The following is a 16,487-nucleotide window of genomic DNA, read 5'->3' as shown; positions in this document are numbered from 1 at the left end:
AGGAGGAAGATGATAACCTGCGCCCTCCCTGGGGCCTGGGGGCGACTTCTAGAGTGCCCTGAGCGGATTGTCCCCATCTGGCTCCTCCAGAGCTGCGGACAGATTCTGCTTTTCATTTTCCACTTGCTAGGGGCATGCCTTTGGGCTACTTTACGACTCTCCGTGCCTCAGTTTCCTTCTTTGTAAACTGGAGAGGAGAAACTACATATCTCAATAGGTTACTGTAAGGATTAAATGAGCTAACCCAGATGGAGAGGTTAGAGCTGCGTCCAGAGCACACCCAATGTATGCTGGCTATCGACTCGTCAGCATCCTTATCTCCTCTTTTGGAGAAAGGGGACCTTTAATCAATCAATCAATCTCTCTCTCTCTTTTTCCCCTTCCCCTCCCCCACCGCCCCCCCCCACCCCCGCCATCTCTCTCCTTATCGCTCTGTCTCTCCCGATGGCTCTGTAGACCGGCAACATCTGAGTGAAGTGTGAGAAAAGTGCAAAGTAAATCCGTTCCTTTTCTTATGCTGGTCCCACCACAGAGGTTAGTCTGAGCTGTGCACATTGGAACCGGCGTTTTCCGCCCCAGCGCGGACGAAGTTCCCGTGTCTCGGTCAGCTTTCCGCAGTGGCGTCTTGTGATTCCTGAAATCTGGGTTTCTTGGCCGGCCTGGGACAGTCCAAGAGGTGGTGGGATGCACACGCAATCCCTGCCATTCCTCGTTCCGCCGGGAGACAGTGACCACTCGGCCTCCCCGCTCAGCCCACAGCTGCAGCCCAGGGCTCCCCTCGGGCCCCAGTGCGCGGGCCGTGCGTACTAGGCCCAAGCCTGGAGTTCCCATTTCCCAGGCCGACCTGGCTTAGCAGGGTGGCAACCAACAGGGCTTCAACACCGAGGCCAGGGGACGCAAAGTCCGGAATTCCACGGGTCAGGACTGAGGGGCTGGGAAAGCGCCCTTGCTGTGTGAGTTCCGTGGAGAACGGGGACCACCAACCGCCCCGCCCTCCCCACGCCGGCCACTAACGCGACTCGACCTCGCGGAAGCTGGACAAAATTTCTGAGCCGCACAGACCGCTAGGACGTCAGGGCTACGCCACCAACTGACCCCTCAAGGACTCGTTTCACGTTCACCAAGACAAGTGCCCAGACCCTTGATTTTCCCATCTCCAAATAAGAACACTAACCCCTGGCCCTGAATCGCACTGTGCGCCGGTTGTCAAGACGCTGAAATTCACCACTTCCGAGGAGCCGGCAGCCCGTAAGGATTCCTGGACTCGCAGATCGAAAGACCAGAAGCGTCCTCTCCATTCCGAAAGCAATGGGTCCCAGGTTCAAAGCGGCAGCCCCTCTGGGTGTCCCAAGGGGAATTTCTATTCCCAGAGGAGGGGATGCGCGCCTTCGCTCAGCTGTCGTCAGATGCAGCCGATCTGGCCTTGCGCGCTGCCACTGGCCACTCAGGAGCTGAAGATGAGGCTAGCGGGCCTGCCTGCTGCTCTGTCAGGTGCGGACCGTTTGGGGGCTCCCCAGTGGGCACGTCTAACCTGGGCAGAGGCAGGCTGTCTCAAGCTCGAGCTCCAGGCCTTGAGGAAAGGACCCACAGCCGGAAGCCTCGCTTCCCTCCGCTACATAAACCCGGAACTCCAAGCAGAAGTCATAAGAGATCTCCGGGGAACTAGAGCAAAATATTGTCTCCCACACCCTCTTTCCATTTTTTATTAATTTCAAGGAGAGTTCACGGGGAACTGGCTTAAGGTCTGAGCTATCCTACATTGGTCTCCACTCCCGCCTGTACTGCTCTTGCGACACCATCTATCAAGGAGCCTCCGGTCAGGAGCTACCCCCTACCCCACCCCAGGGGTCTCAGAGTGTCCATGGCTTCAGCCGTCTCTCTAGTTCCGTCTAGCCTCTGTCCTTCCGGGTCCTCTCTGACACTGACCGCAATCCAGGGCCTGAGTCTTCTCTCCTAACCCTCCCACATGTGTGTCCATTATGTTCTCCCTGGCCCCATGACACCAGTCCTCCCCAGCAGTGTCCACACTGCAAAGTGAACGAAGTTTTCCTGTTAGATTTTTTTTTCAAGTTTAAGTAAATGGGCATGTATCAGGATTATTCGGGCCAAGAACCGTCCTGACCCCACTCAAATGAAATCTTTGGACAACTGAGAAAACAGTAATATTAACTGAAGCAGGTATACATTAAATATGTATAAGAGATTAGGATATAAATGGCATATAAAGGTCCAGAATCTATTAAGAGCTAGAAACAAATACAAGACACAGGTGTCTACATACACTGCTTAGATTCAATGTTAGATTCAAGGTCAGAGTCGACAGGGGATCAATATAATCCAGTTCTCTCAGTTTACGAGTAAGGAAACAGGCCCGGAGAAAGCCGGGGGTCTTCCCAAGGTCGCATGGTAGGCAGAGGCGTCAAAGGAATCCAGTCGTGACTCCCAACGCAGGGCCCATCCCACTGGAACGCAGGCGTTTCTGCTTTAGGAATCACAGAGCTAAGAGCCCCTCATGGGCTTTTCTCTCCACTTTAGCTCTCATGAGGCGAGGGGATTCCCGGAAGGATCCCCTTCCGGGAATCCCGTAGTCTGTCCCCAGTCAGGTGTCTACTGTCAGGAAAGGGTCTGGTTCTCCCGGCGCTGGGAGGTCAAATCCAACCTCCCCCAGACAGCCTCGCGGGCCCGGGAGCACCACACGGATGCAGTTCTCCGATAGCACCGATAGGTGGCGCGTTCCCCACAGGAAAACCGGCCGGGAATCCGCCCGCGCCCGTAAGACCCGGCTCCCTGCCCTACCCATCTGCCTAGGGTCCCTCTCCCGAAAGAAAACGGACAGAAAGGGGGTGCAGCCGGGGGACTCAGGCTGGGTGCCGGAGGGTCTGAAAAGAAAGACCCTAGAAACTCTGATTCTAGCACTTCGGCTCAGAGTGGCCTCACGCTCTCTTTTAAGAGGCCAAAGACCTTTGAGGGCAGAGGGTAAGGCTCTGCGCACTTGGCCAGAGAAAGCACCGGGACCCAATAGGGTCACCCCCTGGTGGGGTGTAGGGGGCGTTATCTCCCCTCAACGAGCGCCTCCACGCACCCGCTCGTTCACGCACGCTCGGCGGCTGCCCTCCTCTGCCACTATCCCCAGGCCCCATTCTTCCGCCTACTTTTTATTTTTTTCTTTTAATATTGGGGCAGGGGGGGAGGAGGGAAGCCCGGCGCTTTTTCAATTGCGACGATAATTGTCCTCGAGATGGGTTTCTTAATCTGCTCATCCATTATTGACTTCTCTTCTAATATTTGGTTTTGCCGCTTTGATCGCCAGAAGATCACAGACTTGACTCCTTTGCATAACAATTTTGGGGCGGGCGTCCTTGGTGCGGGAGGGGAGGGACGTGCCCGGAATGGCTTTGGGGTCCGTATTCCATCCCTCCCCCCGCCCACTGCCTGTGAGGCCAGCCTTCCTCTCACTGACCTCCCACCCCTAACAGCACCATTCACGCCTGGAAAGTTCTGAAGGCGGGGGGGGGGGGGGGGGGTGGAGAGGAAGCAGCTAGACCCCGCCCCGCCTCCCCCCCCCCCCGTGGGAGCAGGAACAGTAACGCCCTCCAGTGGGACCGACGAAGGGAGGAATTGTGTTTCCCCCTCGCCTCCCACTGCATTCCCAGCGCCAAGAGATGCTGCCTCTTCTACCTCACAGACAGATTGGGGAGAGAATACACCTTACTTAGAGGAGAATGGAATGGGGTTGGCAGGCGCGGGAAGGAGACCACGCTCTCATCTGGCACTTAGGCCGCGGGACAAAACTCAGATGTCCAAGGTTCCTGACGGCCTCTGTGGGACTCTGACTTAGTCCCTTTCCCGCTCTGGGCCTCAGTTGCCTCATCTGTGGAGTGGGCTTTGGGGCTGTTATCTCCCCGAGGTACCTTTGATGTTGACCTTGCCACGTGTTGCCCGCTCTTCCCCCAGTGGGGCCTTAGGGCTTAGGGATTGCACAGGTAGGTTTTGGTGGGGAACAGAAAACTAGTGGCTATTTTAATCAGGATTTAAACAACTACTTCCTTCTGCCTTTGCATAATTCAATGATGGGGGCGGGGGAGTGGTGGTAGGGGAGATTTGGGGTCAGAGCCCTCTGATCGTTGCTCTTTCACACACCTCACTTGCAGAACCTCGGTCGGAGGGAGTTGCTCTCAGGTTCCCGGCTGGCACACAAACGCACACACCGGGACTGTACACATGGCCACGCACAAGCACAGCCACCGGCGCAGAGCCCATGCACACACTTACACTTGTACACACGGACACAGCGCAACCACGCAAGGGTTAGAGGAACACGAAAAATGCACACAACCGTTTCGTGCCCACTGGCACACACGTACACACGCACCCACCTGGGGCCTCTCACACACACAGTCACATACAAACACACAGGCTCCCGGGCCGCACGGTCGGCCCCCACTCCGGTTTCTGCAGGAGCCCGGGGACAGAGAAGGTGGCCGGAGAAGGCCTCGACACTGCAGTGACCCCTCCCCCCCACCGCCGACCTCACCCGCACGCGATCCAGTCTGAGCTCGGAGGTGGGGCCGGGGGCTGGGGGGAGGCACGCGGGTGCTCGCCCCTCTTTCCCTCTCCTCTCCCAGGCGCGCCAGACTTCCCTTCCCCACCCGCCCCACTTCCAGACCAAACTTTTCCCTCCCTCACCTCCCCACCAGTTCCCCGCAGCGCCGATCTCGGTGGGAACCCGGAGTCCTCCCCGCACCCTCCCCGGGGAGGGGGTCGGGAGGCTACACCCCGGAGAACGAAAGGGGGGCGCGGCCTGGCTCGTGCCCCGGGGCCAGCGGGGAGGGCGGCGGGAAGGCGCCGGCCGGGAGCCGGAGCGCCGAGAGCCGGGTGCGCGGACTTCTGCTTCCTCTTCCCGGGTCAGTGGGAGAAGAGCCCTGGGACCAGCCCTCACCCCTATAGGAGTCGAGGGAAGAAGGATGACTGCTAACTCTGGGGCGAGCCAGAGAACACGGTTTTGGAACCACAGGGGCACTTCTATGCGAAGGACTTGGATATCGTGGGTGTTTTCTTCTCTTCTTGCGTTATATTTTTGACCACACCTTTGGAGTTGGGTCTGGACCTCCCGGGGAGCACGGACTCAGCCGAGGGGGGCAGCAGAACCCGGAAGCCACGCTGGTGCCTCCTCGCTCCCTCTCACAGCGGTACCCACCGGCGTGCACACTCCCGAGGCCAGGCGGTGTGGACCCTGACCCGCGCCGAGCCGGATCGAGGCAGGAGCCGCCACTCGGACAGGTGGGGACCTGGGTGGGCAGGGGGCCCCCTAGGCCTGGGGATCGCCAGGCTCTGGGAACCTTCTGGGGGGAGGAGGGAGTGAGAGAAGGCGAAAAGCAAAATAAAGGAGAGAAGAAAATTCGAGCGTAGCAGCTGAATTTACTCCGAGTTTTTCTTTTTTAGGTGGGGCAGGGTGCGAACATTAGGGTTTCGATTCTGGGGTTTGGGTGGAATTCAATGTAAGGAGAAAAGCAGGATGTCTGATTAAAGTGAAAAATATAGAGAGGAGTGTATGTAGTCGCCTTGCTTTCGGGAGCCATGAGCTCTAAAATTCCCGGCTCCGGGGGCCCTGGCTGGCTGCGTGGTGCAGCTTTAGGGCGGTTTGGGGATACCGAGGAGAAGGTGAATCCGAGCCCGAGCAGCCCTAAGCCGACGAGGCAACCCGCCGGCAGCGCTGGGTCTGGTATCTGCGCCCTGGTGTCCGGGATGTCAGGAGCCGACCCCGTGCTCAATTTTCGGGAGTCACTGAGATGTTTCCCCCATTTCCCATAGTCAAGCGGAGAAAGGGCTTAATTTTCTCTGTTGTCCGGCTTTAAAGGGGAAAAAGCACTCCAAAACAAAAACTGATTCTAGAACAAAATAATCCGTGTTGTGAACTGCCCCTCCCTCGGATAAAAGGGAGAAAACCCTGAGGGGAGGCAGGATGGTAGGGGCATAAATCCAAATATTGAAATCCCCAAAGGTAACAACCTCCCACAGGAAGCTTTTGGGGGGCTTTCTAGGAACCTTGACATTTATGGCTGTACTTCTTGCACACAGAAAAAAAAAAGAAATTCTCCCTGCCTCACCCCCAACCCTAATCTTCTAGGTTATCTACAAGTAAAGCAGCCACCCCAATTTCTAGAGTCAACAGAACATTTTATTTCTAGGGTTTGCCTCCCACGCACTGCCCCACCCACCTCAGCTTTATCCCTTCCCCTGCCTCCCCCAGTTCCACTCCAAGCTTCCGGCAGAACCAATACCCAAGGAATCCCCCTGCACCCACCCACCTCCACATTATTATCGCCTCCAAATGAAGACCAAACCCCCAAGCGCTAATTGAATTAGTCTATTGAAAGGACTGTCAGGTACAATGACGTGGCTCGAGGCCCTACATTTCCCAAGGTCTATAGGCTTTGGGGACCTGCGATGTATAGTCTGACCTTCCGGCTCATAATAATACCGCGGCACTTGTAGCAGAAATCTCCTCGCATTCACTACCAACAAAACCGCTGGTCACCCAGTCCCCGTAGGAAGGCTGCCCGCTATTGTGTTGCGACAACTCATTCATGTCCCGCGCCACGAGGCCCCACCGCCATCTGATCTACACTCGAAATGCGATTACCACCATGTGCATGCAACACGCTCGCACTCTCAGCCCAACGCACGCACGCCTGGCCAGGCTGCGAGGTTTTCTTTCACAATTCTCCTCACACCCATCCACAAAAGAGAGGTGGAAGCAGGCAGGACCGTGACATTTGTCTCTGCCTAAACGAAATCCAAAGTTCTGTGGAAACGTGAGATGGAGGGAGACTTCTCTTTCCTGAACAGCATACACCAAAACCCTCAGGAAACACATTTCTCCATGCCCAACTGGTGGCGCAGACTCGGGGGTACACACTGATGTGTACATACACGAGCCTCGAGCCATGCACACAAACACACAGACACACAAACAATGCTTTCATGGACTCATTTCTCTCTCTTTGGTTCTCACATATACAATCAAATAGACACGAATACAGGCTCCTACCCTTCACAGCCAAGGGCCACTCTCCATATCCATAAGTAGTTTTTGCAAGATTGGGAAACAAAGGAACAGTATCCCAGCCTTCGCTGTGAGAAGCATTCATCACCACCCCCTCATCATTTTGACCCCCATACTTCTCTGGCATCCCGCAGACACACAAATACTGCCGCCTCGGTTTGGCCAGGTGCCTTTTGCTCAGTGGAAGGCCCTGGTTAGCTGCAATAGAGGAAGTCTGGGAGTGGGAGGGAGGCAGGAATTTTGGGGAGTCCCCCTGTCTTTCTTACCCCACCCTCCGCTACTGAAAGCCTCTTTGGGCTCCCTTCTTCCTTCATGGAAGTAGGGAAAGAAATCCCCCCTTTGGCATTTAAAGTTCTTTTATTTCTCGTCATTCTCCACTTTTATGTGGGCTGGGTATGGAAGTGGAACTTGGGGACAGTCAATTTATTGCAGAGGTATAGCTAGGTCAGTGGCCTCCTGTGGGCCATCTTACCCCAGCAGAGCTGCACAGCTCAGAACTTCAGGTAATGGAAATGGGCACCGTGTGTCTCCAGACTTCCATATCTTTGGCCCAGGAGCAGAGGGCATTTGGAGAAAAGGGCTCCATTCCATTTGCGTAAATTTCCCCAACGTGCTTCCTGCCAGCCCACCTCCCTACCTGGACTCTATCAAGTTGGAAGACATTCCTTAATTCTCAAAGGCACAAACCAGTACCCCAAAAAGGACTGCCACAAAAGTGTACTCACATGTGCACACACATTGCTCCACGCACACCTAACCCCTTTACCCACATGCTTGTACACACAACTCACCCTACCCGTATTTCCTCACCCACAGGCACAGTCCTGGGCTCACTGTGAGTCCTCTGGACCCTCACACACCCACCTGGGTCAACATTTGCTCACTCTGACACCTTACTGTCAGGCTTGCCAGGACACCAAACCGCTAACACCGAGTTCCCAATAATATGTCCATTTTCAGGAGGTAGAGGAGGGCGTGGGCTCGGATGGGGGTTACGGAGAGCAGGCGGCTCTGGGTGCCGAGCATCCGGAGAAGGCCTGCCCTGGGGGAGGACTGGGGTGGGGGGCGAGCCAGCGCGCAGAGCGCCGCCTAATCCAGCCGGAGCTCGCGGGCTGCGGGTGCATTTATCATCCCATTACTGTAACAAATCCGGGCTCCACTACATGAAAGGTAAAATGAATTACCGACGTTAAGCCGTCAATAAAGTCATTTCTGTAAATGGTGTCTCCAAAGGGCCGCCGCATTATTCAGCTGGCTTTATCAGCTGGCTGGAAATTACGTGGAGGAGCCGGGCCGCGCGGCGCGCGGGGCCGCTCACTTTGATTAAGCGTCTTGCCAGCGCGATGTGACAGAGCTTTTGACCAGGGTTTTATTCACAGGCCTGTGATGAACGCCAAGCTGATCAGGCGGAATGAAGAGTAATTAAAACCTATAAATTATCTTCCGCAGCCCTTCTCGAGGCGTCTCCTGCAGGCGAGATAAGGCGTCGAGACCCTATTTACGGCGCTGAAAGGGACCGCAGCGCACAAAAGCTACGCGGCTAAATAGGATATTGATAGTGTCCTAATTAGAATTTAATTAAGTACCCACGCTCGCTTGCAGGATAAAGATTTCAATTTTGCGAACTTAAATATAAATAAAATCCCACCCCCATTTCGGGGAGAAAGGGTGGAGGCACCGGGAGATTTCGGGGAGCCCTTGGGTGTAGAACTGAGGAGGACCCGGGAGGTGCAGTTGGGGGCCGACTTGGGAGGTTTGTGTAGATCACGTCGGGCCTGCTTTAGCGCAGCGTTTCGGAAAGTGGTTCTCGCTGCCCCCGAGCCGCCGAGAAGGTCCAACTAGGAACTCTGAGAGCCCGAGTTTCGGAAGACCCTCGGCTGACCCGAAGATGCAGCCTGCTATACGAACTCCCGCTCTCCACCAGCCCCTTTGAGAAACTTCGGCTAGGGCGGTGGTTCGGCTGATTGTGCTTTTTCGTTTTATTTTCTTCCTAACCCTCTGTGACTTTTCTGGGTACAGGGGATTATTTTGCATGTTTCCGCTAGACAACATCCCCAAAGAGATCCTTACTCCGCTGTCCCAGTTAAGGATGGTGGTCAGAGCGAGAGGCTCGCTGGAGCTCCGAGACAACATCCCCGCGGAGGCCTCAGTTGCTGGAGTTTTTCCAGCTACTCTCGAACCGAAGGCTTCAGCACACAGTCGGATCCTGGCCCTCCAAAAAGGCTCGTCAGACAAACCCCGCAGATGTCCAATGCCTCACTTTCCCCTACCCTGTCCCTCGCAGTGGGAAAACTTTTGGGGTGCCTCGACCAGGAAACAGCGAAAAAGAGCCCAGCGACTGGAGATGAATACCTGTGAGCGTGGGAGCGGCGGGAGCCCCTGCAGTTCCCCCCAAAGCCTGGGAAGGATATTCTGGGCTAGAACGAGAGGCCTCCACGGAGTCGGGAGCAATCCTAGGAAAATCTGGGCCACCGGGGGAAACTCGCTGTCCAGCAGGCTAGGGCAAATACCTGGGGTGCAGTAGTTTTACTTGCTTGATTTCACTTTGCAGGGAAATCTAACACGGAGGTTGCCCTGAGCCAAAAGCCGGGGCCTCGCGGGTATCCCTACCCTGACTTGCTTGGCCTAGGGGCCGATGGGACAGCTTCGACTCCAGCGGCCAGGGAAGGACTGGCGCTCGGGCTCTCTCGCGCCCTCTGGGCCTGGCTTTACGGCGGCAGGACAGCTCTTGGGGGTTGTCGAAGGTCCCGCCAGGGAAAGGCGTGGGTACGGATATCCCGGGAAGGACACGCAGTGCAGCCGGCTAGCATACACTACAGACCTTCAAACAGACGGTGCTAGCTAGGCGCAGCTGGCCTCGGGGTTTGCTATTTGTTAAAAATAAACTGCTCTTCTGAAAGTAACCAAATCTAGGTCTGTTTCACATCTCCGACCCTCCTCGTCTCACCCCTCCCCCTCCACTACACACACACACACACACACACACAAACATACCCCATACAGGCACACCCCGACAGAGACAGCAACCTTTCACCCTTAATAACAGCAAGAAAAAGCCAGAGCAATAAAATAAAAGTCTGCTTCTTAGGCAGGGGGGTTGCCAAAAGAGCCGATTCCCCTGTCTCCTGACCCTGCGCCCGGCGCGCACGCACCCGTAATCCTGCATTTCTCCAACAAGTTGTTTATGGAGTTGCTTCCCTATTTGCCTACACCCCGAAATCCAACACTCCTCGGTCTATTTTGCCCGTTCCTCGGTCCTGGCCTGAAAGAGGGGGAGGGGCTCGGGTGCGGGTTGGGGAGGGCGGGCCGGACACGCGGGGCCAGCGCCGCGACGCCCCCTGTCCACCAGCGGCCGCCGCCCCCGGATTATTTATCCGCAAAGTCCCGCGCGCGCCTATTGGGTCGAGGCCCGGGTGTCAGCGCGAGTCCTGGCTCGCCATTGGCCCCGCACACGTGCGGCCCTGACTCACGTGCTTCCGGTTTGAAGGCAAAAAGTGTGCCTGGGTGATTTTTTTTTAAGCGAGAGAGTTTGAGCAAAGATCCGAGCTGTCAGAGATTTGAAAAAAAAAAAAAAAAAGAGGCAGCCCCGGCGCTGGCGGAGACGCGCTCTCCCTGCAAAAAAAGCAAAGGCGATTAAAGGCGCTGCCAGCCTCGCGCTCTGGGCACAGCTGAGCGTGACACTCGGGGAAGTCAAACCCCTCAGTACTGCCTAGGAAGATGGCTAGACTTTAAAGACTATTTTTTATCTTTAAGAAAAAAAAATCTTGGAGATTTTTTTCTTTTTTATTGCTTTCTTTTTCCTTTCCTTTTTTTAATTTTTTTCCTCTCTTTTTGGCCGTAGCTTACTCCCCATTTAAAACAAATCATTGAATCTGGTTGCAGAAAGAAAAAAGAAATAGCCAAGTGTCTCCATATCTGGATGTCTACAAATTAGAGGGAGAGACAGCGAGATCTGCTCGATAAGAGCGAGCGATCCAGGCCAGGCGCCTGGGCTTTTCTTTCTGCACCCGCCCCGTGCCTTCGCTGGGGCTTCGCCGGCCTCCTTCCTCCGCGCACCCCCACGGGCCGCTGGCAAAGTGGGGTGGGGAGCGAGGCGGGGGGGGCGGGGGCCGGCGCGGCGGCCGAGGCGGCGGGGCGGCCGAGCATGGAAGAACAGCAGCCGGAACCTAAAAGTCAGCGCGACTCGGGCCTCGGCGCGGCGGCGGCAGTGGCGGCGGCGGCGGCCCCCGGCAGCCTCAGCCTGAGCCTCAGCCCCGGCGCCAGCGGCAGCAGCGGCAGCGATGGAGACAGCGTGCCGGTGTCTCCGCAGCCCGCGCCCCCCTCGCCGCCCGCGGCGCCCTGCCTGCCGCCCCTGGCCCACCACCCGCATCTCCCCCCGCACCCCCCGCCCCCGCCGCCGCCGCCGCCGCCGCCGCAGCAGCAGCATCTCGCGGCGCCTGCTCACCAGCCGCAGCCCGCGGCCCAGCTGCACCGCACCACCAACTTTTTCATCGACAACATCCTGAGGCCGGACTTCGGCTGCAAAAAGGAGCAGCCGCCGCCGCAGCTCCTGGTGGCGGCGGCGGCGGCGGCCGGAGGAGGCGCAGGAGGAGGTCGGGTCGAGCGTGACAGAGGCCAGACCGGCGCAGGTAGAGACCCTGTCCACCCGCTGGGCACGAGGGCGCCAGGCGCCGCCTCACTCCTGTGCGCCCCGGACGCGAACTGTGGCCCACCCGACGGTTCCCCGCCAGCCACCGCCGGCGGAGCGGGTGCGTCCAAAGCTGGGAACCCGGCGGCGGCGGCGGCGGCGGCGGCGGCGGCGGCGGCGGCCGTGGCAGCGGCAGCAGCAGCAGCAGCAGCAGCGGCCAAACCTTCGGACAGCGGCGGTGGCAGTGGAGGCGGCGTGGGGAGCCCGGGAGCGCAGGGTGCTAAGTACCCGGAGCACAGCAACCCGGCCATCCTGCTAATGGGCTCAGCCAACGGCGGGCCCGTAGTCAAAACTGACTCGCAGCAGCCCCTCGTGTGGCCCGCCTGGGTCTACTGCACGCGCTACTCGGATCGTCCGTCCTCCGGTGAGTACCCAGCCCCAGGCTGCGCCGTGCCTTTCGGCTCCGCGGACGCCGCCCCTAGAACTCTTAGCCTCCGGGTTGGGGAGAGCATGCCGGATCTCGGGCGTTCTCTTCTCTCACGCCTGCTTCCTCCTCCTTGACCTCGGTCCCAGTCACAGTCGAGCATTGCACCCAGTTTTGCGCTCCTGGATTCTGCGGCCACCTCCCGGGAGGCTACAGCTCAGGGCACGGGAAGCTCGATCCTTCGGTGTTGAACTCCGAGCCCTTCCGGCCTTCTTTGTGTTTTACCTTTATTATTCTTAGGAAGGACACAAGCAATCATTGCTTTTCCGTCCAGGGAAAGGGGTTTTTAGAATCAGCGAGAAGGTGGGCCTAGAAATCTGGGTCTGAAATCCCGCCAGCCTCGTCCTGCGGAGGCCGAAATCGAACAAAGCTGTCATTAGAGTAATAATCTTCACTTCGTGTTCTTACAGACACAAACACCATATCGATATTTTCTGCGGAGAGCTCACTTGCATAGAGATAGATTTAAGGAGACACAGGAAGAGAGAGAAATGCGTCAGATCGCAGTCCCTCTTCCCCAGGCCGGGTAGCCAAGAGAGTCTGACCCGGGTGGGTGGAATTCAGGGAAGGGCAGTTGCTGAAACGGTGGGTGCCGAGAGCCCCTGGCCCCTGGTTTTCTAGAGCTGACAGACAGACAGTGGGAGAGAAGACAGGTCAGGCTCAGGTCAGAAAGCTGGGCCGAGGGCATGAGAGACCCCTCCGCCCCACATTCTCCGAAGCACGCCTCGCACATCCTCCCGGCCCTGCCCCTTCCTTCTTTCACTCCTTCCTTTCGCACGTCTGCCAGATAGCAGATTTCTGTCAGCCATAGGCCCGTTTTTCTCGATTTTCCTTCGGCCCTTTACCCACATACTCCTTGCGCTTCGAGAACCCCAATCTGAGACCTACTGTGGGACAGCCGCTAGGCCCCGGGAGAGGAGGCTGCGGCCTGCCCGCCTCCCCGGACTGCAGCTCCCGGGAGACCGGTGGGAGCCACGAGGAGGGCGGCAGGGGTTCTTGGCCTCCGATTGCGGTTCCGGCCACCTGGGTCTGGCAGGAGGCAGAGTACGGCGTAGCGGTGCGCCGCTGTACTCTGGCTGGTCTCCGCCTCCGCACCGCTGCCGGCTGGGCGCGGATCGATGCGCGCTATCAGCCCCCGCCATCTCGAGCCCCGTTATTGACACGGGCTCCCTGAACCTCCGAAAAGCTGCTTTGATTGACTCGCCTGATGGATAGAGTGATTGAGCTGTCAGGCCGTGAGGCTTGGGCTGGCCAGGAGGCTACGATTTTATTACAAGTGTTCCTCCCTCTGTGCGCGCGCGCGCGCGCGCGCACACACACACACACACACACACACACACACCAACAACAACAACACTCTAACCACGTCCGGGACGCACAACGCGCAAGCAGGGTCTTTCTGAGGATGTACACATTTCCTGGGCCATCTCTGCTCGCTAGGCTAATGACTACACTAAACCAAGGCCTTCCTCCCGTCCCACCCCGCCTCCCAGTGCTTTCTGCACCGGGCTCAGGAGTGGGCCTTGTCTTTGTTCTTGGCTGCTTTCTTCTTACGAGCCTGGGGAGGCAGGGGTGCTGGCTCCTTCTCCTGCATGAGCAGTTCAGGGAGACGAACCCCAGCCCGGACTTGCGGGGCGGCCAGGCCTGGACTCTTTTGTCGCAGGACAGCTGGTGACCCCAGCGCTGGTCTGCCCCAGAAGCCAGCTGCCCAGTTTGCCCCTCTGTTGCTAGGTTTGGAGATGCCGGGGAAGATGCTTCTTCCAGACAGTTTTATAGGTTAACAGCCCTGACAGGGACTTCACTTGACTCAGGAAGCTCCCATAACCATGACAGGGCCCAGCAAGGAAACTCCAGGAGACTTGGGTGTGCAGGCTGATGGGCAGAGGTGCAGGCTTTAGAGTCAGCCTCCTGTCTTTTCCCTTTTCTCTTCAGGGCTGGGCTCCATAGCAGCCCTCTTCGCAGACTAGGTTCTGAGGGACACTTCACTTTCCTAGGAAGGTTTCCTGTGGCCTCTTCCTATACCCATCTTAGAGGCAAAGCACAGATTTTTGTCGGGATTGCCCCACTCTCTGTGTCCCTCTGCCCCTGTTTTGCTCGTGGATAAATAACCTTGCAAATAGGTGGGCAGGGAAAGCAGCTCTGGCTTGCTTTTGTTATTCAGCCTTCAATCCTGAAATTGCAGCTTCTGTGTCCAAAAGAGAGGTGAGGGAGCCGTGCCTGTGCTGCTGGGTGCAGGAATGGGGAGGGCCCCCTCTTTCTTACTGGCACCATCCAAGGGACAAAACAGAGAACTCAGGGGCCAGGGCACGTGGGTAAGGCATACAACCGGGTGAAGGCCTTTTCTCCCTTTTCAGGGAAACGGGTGGTCAGAGTCTTCCTGGGACCCTATAAAAGGGCTTCGTTTTAGGCCACAGGGACAGAAGAACAGGTCGAGAGAGTAGATGCTGAATACTTTGGAGCTAGACAGGTCTCTCACAGCGCCCTCCTTATCCCCTTGTTTTCTGGAGTCAATAGCTACAAGCAGATGGGGTCTTGTTGTAGGTGTGTGGGTGTAGGTGCGCTTCTTGAGGAGGGGGAGACGATTGGCTTTCAGGTTGGCGATTTCCCCAGGGCAATCCCGTCCTAGTGTCTTTACTACTACAGTGTTGAGCCTCTTTTTATTCCTGGACTGTGAAGACAGCAGTCCCCCCGATCTCCAGCTCTGGGTTGGGCCGGATGGAGCTCCAAATATCTCTCCATCTTGGACTCTGTGATTTAAGCCTATCACACGGCTCTCCTGTGCTGAACTGGGGTGTGGGTGCACACACAACTTCGGCCAACTTGCCTCCGTGACCCTCGGGCATCCCAGAGGGGAACCCAGCGACCCCAGTAGCCAGCCGATTGATCTAGGGGCTAGCGGGCGAGGGTGATAGGTGGGGGGCGGCGGCAGCGGGGCCTCGGCTAGCGCCCAGGAAGCGCGGGGCGCGATCCCCGCTCGGCTCCGCAATTCTCACGGCTTCCTCTGCCCTCTTCCCCCTCCCCTCTGCCCTCCGTCCCCACCTCCCACCCGTCCCTCTCTGCCGCTGCAGGTCCGCGCACCAGAAAGCTAAAGAAGAAGAAGAACGAGAAGGAGGACAAGCGGCCGCGGACGGCGTTCACGGCCGAGCAGCTGCAGAGACTCAAGGCGGAGTTCCAGGCGAACCGCTACATCACCGAGCAGCGGCGGCAGACCCTGGCCCAGGAGCTCAGCCTCAACGAGTCCCAGATCAAGATCTGGTTCCAGAACAAGCGCGCCAAGATCAAGAAGGCCACGGGCATCAAGAACGGCCTGGCGCTGCACCTCATGGCGCAGGGACTATACAACCACTCAACCACTACGGTCCAGGACAAAGACGAGAGCGAGTAGCCGCCGCCGGCAGGGGCCGCGCGGTCCGGCCGCCGCGCCCGCGCCCCCTCCTGGTACCGCCACCGCCGCCTTGCCGACCCCACGCCCGGGGAGAAATAATCAGCGCAAAGGAGGAGGAAGGGAACAACAGGGAAAAGAGAGAGAAAGGGGTCCCCAGGACGGAGAGTCGCGTTGGAACGAGACATTTTTTCAAAGGGAGAAAGACTCGGACAGGTGCTATCGAAAAATCAGATCAGTTCTCTCTTCACAGTATAAGGGACGAAACTGCGAACTCCTTAAAGCTCTATCTAGCCAAACCGCTTACGACCTTGTATATATTTAATTTCAGGTAAGGAAAAGAATTATGTGTAGCGATCTCTATTTGCTGGACTTTTTATTAATCTCCTTTATTATTATTGTTATAATTATTATAATTATTATAATTATTTTATCCCCCGCCTCCGCCTCGCTGCCCCCGGCCCAGTTTCGTTTTCTTTTGAATGTTACTGCTTCTCCGGTGCCTCCCGCCCCGCATCGCTGGCCCTCGTTTCTCTGGGACTTTTCTTTGTGTGCGTGAGAGTGTGCTTCCTCGCGTGTCTGCCCTTCTCCCGGCCCCCTCTGTCGGTCTGTCTGTCCTGCCCCCCACCCCTTTCGTTTTCCGGAGACTTGTTGAGAAATACGACCCCACAGACTGCGAGACTGAACCGCCGCTACAAGCCAAAGATTTTATTATGTTCAGAAACCTGTAGTCTGAAATAAAGTGTACACTGTGCTCACGAGCGGCTGGCGGCCCTCCTCTTTGCGGGCTGCGGAAGGGCGAGGGCGCAGGCACACGGCGGCCCGGCGCACAGCGCGCGCTCACCGGGCTGGGAGCCGCGGCGGCTCGGCCGAGCCTTAAGATCCATCACCACACAATGAATACGGGGTGCCAGGGGGGCGCGGTGAT

General features: G+C 57.4%; 1 protein-coding gene across 1 annotated transcript; it reads left to right on the top strand.

The window, feature by feature from the left end:
- The first annotated feature begins 11,168 nt into the window (after window positions 1-11,168).
- Window positions 11,169-16,245, top strand: EN1 (engrailed homeobox 1). The gene is made up of 2 exons (XM_022590690.3): window positions 11,169-12,117; window positions 15,246-16,245. The coding sequence occupies exons 1-2, from the start codon at window positions 11,211-11,213 to the stop codon at window positions 15,560-15,562; spliced, it is 1,224 nt and encodes a 407-aa protein (XP_022446398.2). The 5' UTR covers window positions 11,169-11,210; the 3' UTR covers window positions 15,563-16,245.
- Window positions 16,246-16,487: the final 242 nt, after the last annotated feature.

This window comes from Delphinapterus leucas, chromosome 8, assembly GCF_059928025.1.
Source record: "Delphinapterus leucas isolate spDelLeu-1000000601 "Yukka" chromosome 8, BTC_Dleu_Yukka2, whole genome shotgun sequence".
NCBI lineage: Eukaryota > Metazoa > Chordata > Mammalia > Artiodactyla > Monodontidae > Delphinapterus > Delphinapterus leucas.
This window is presented reverse-complemented; position numbering and strand designations above follow the sequence as displayed.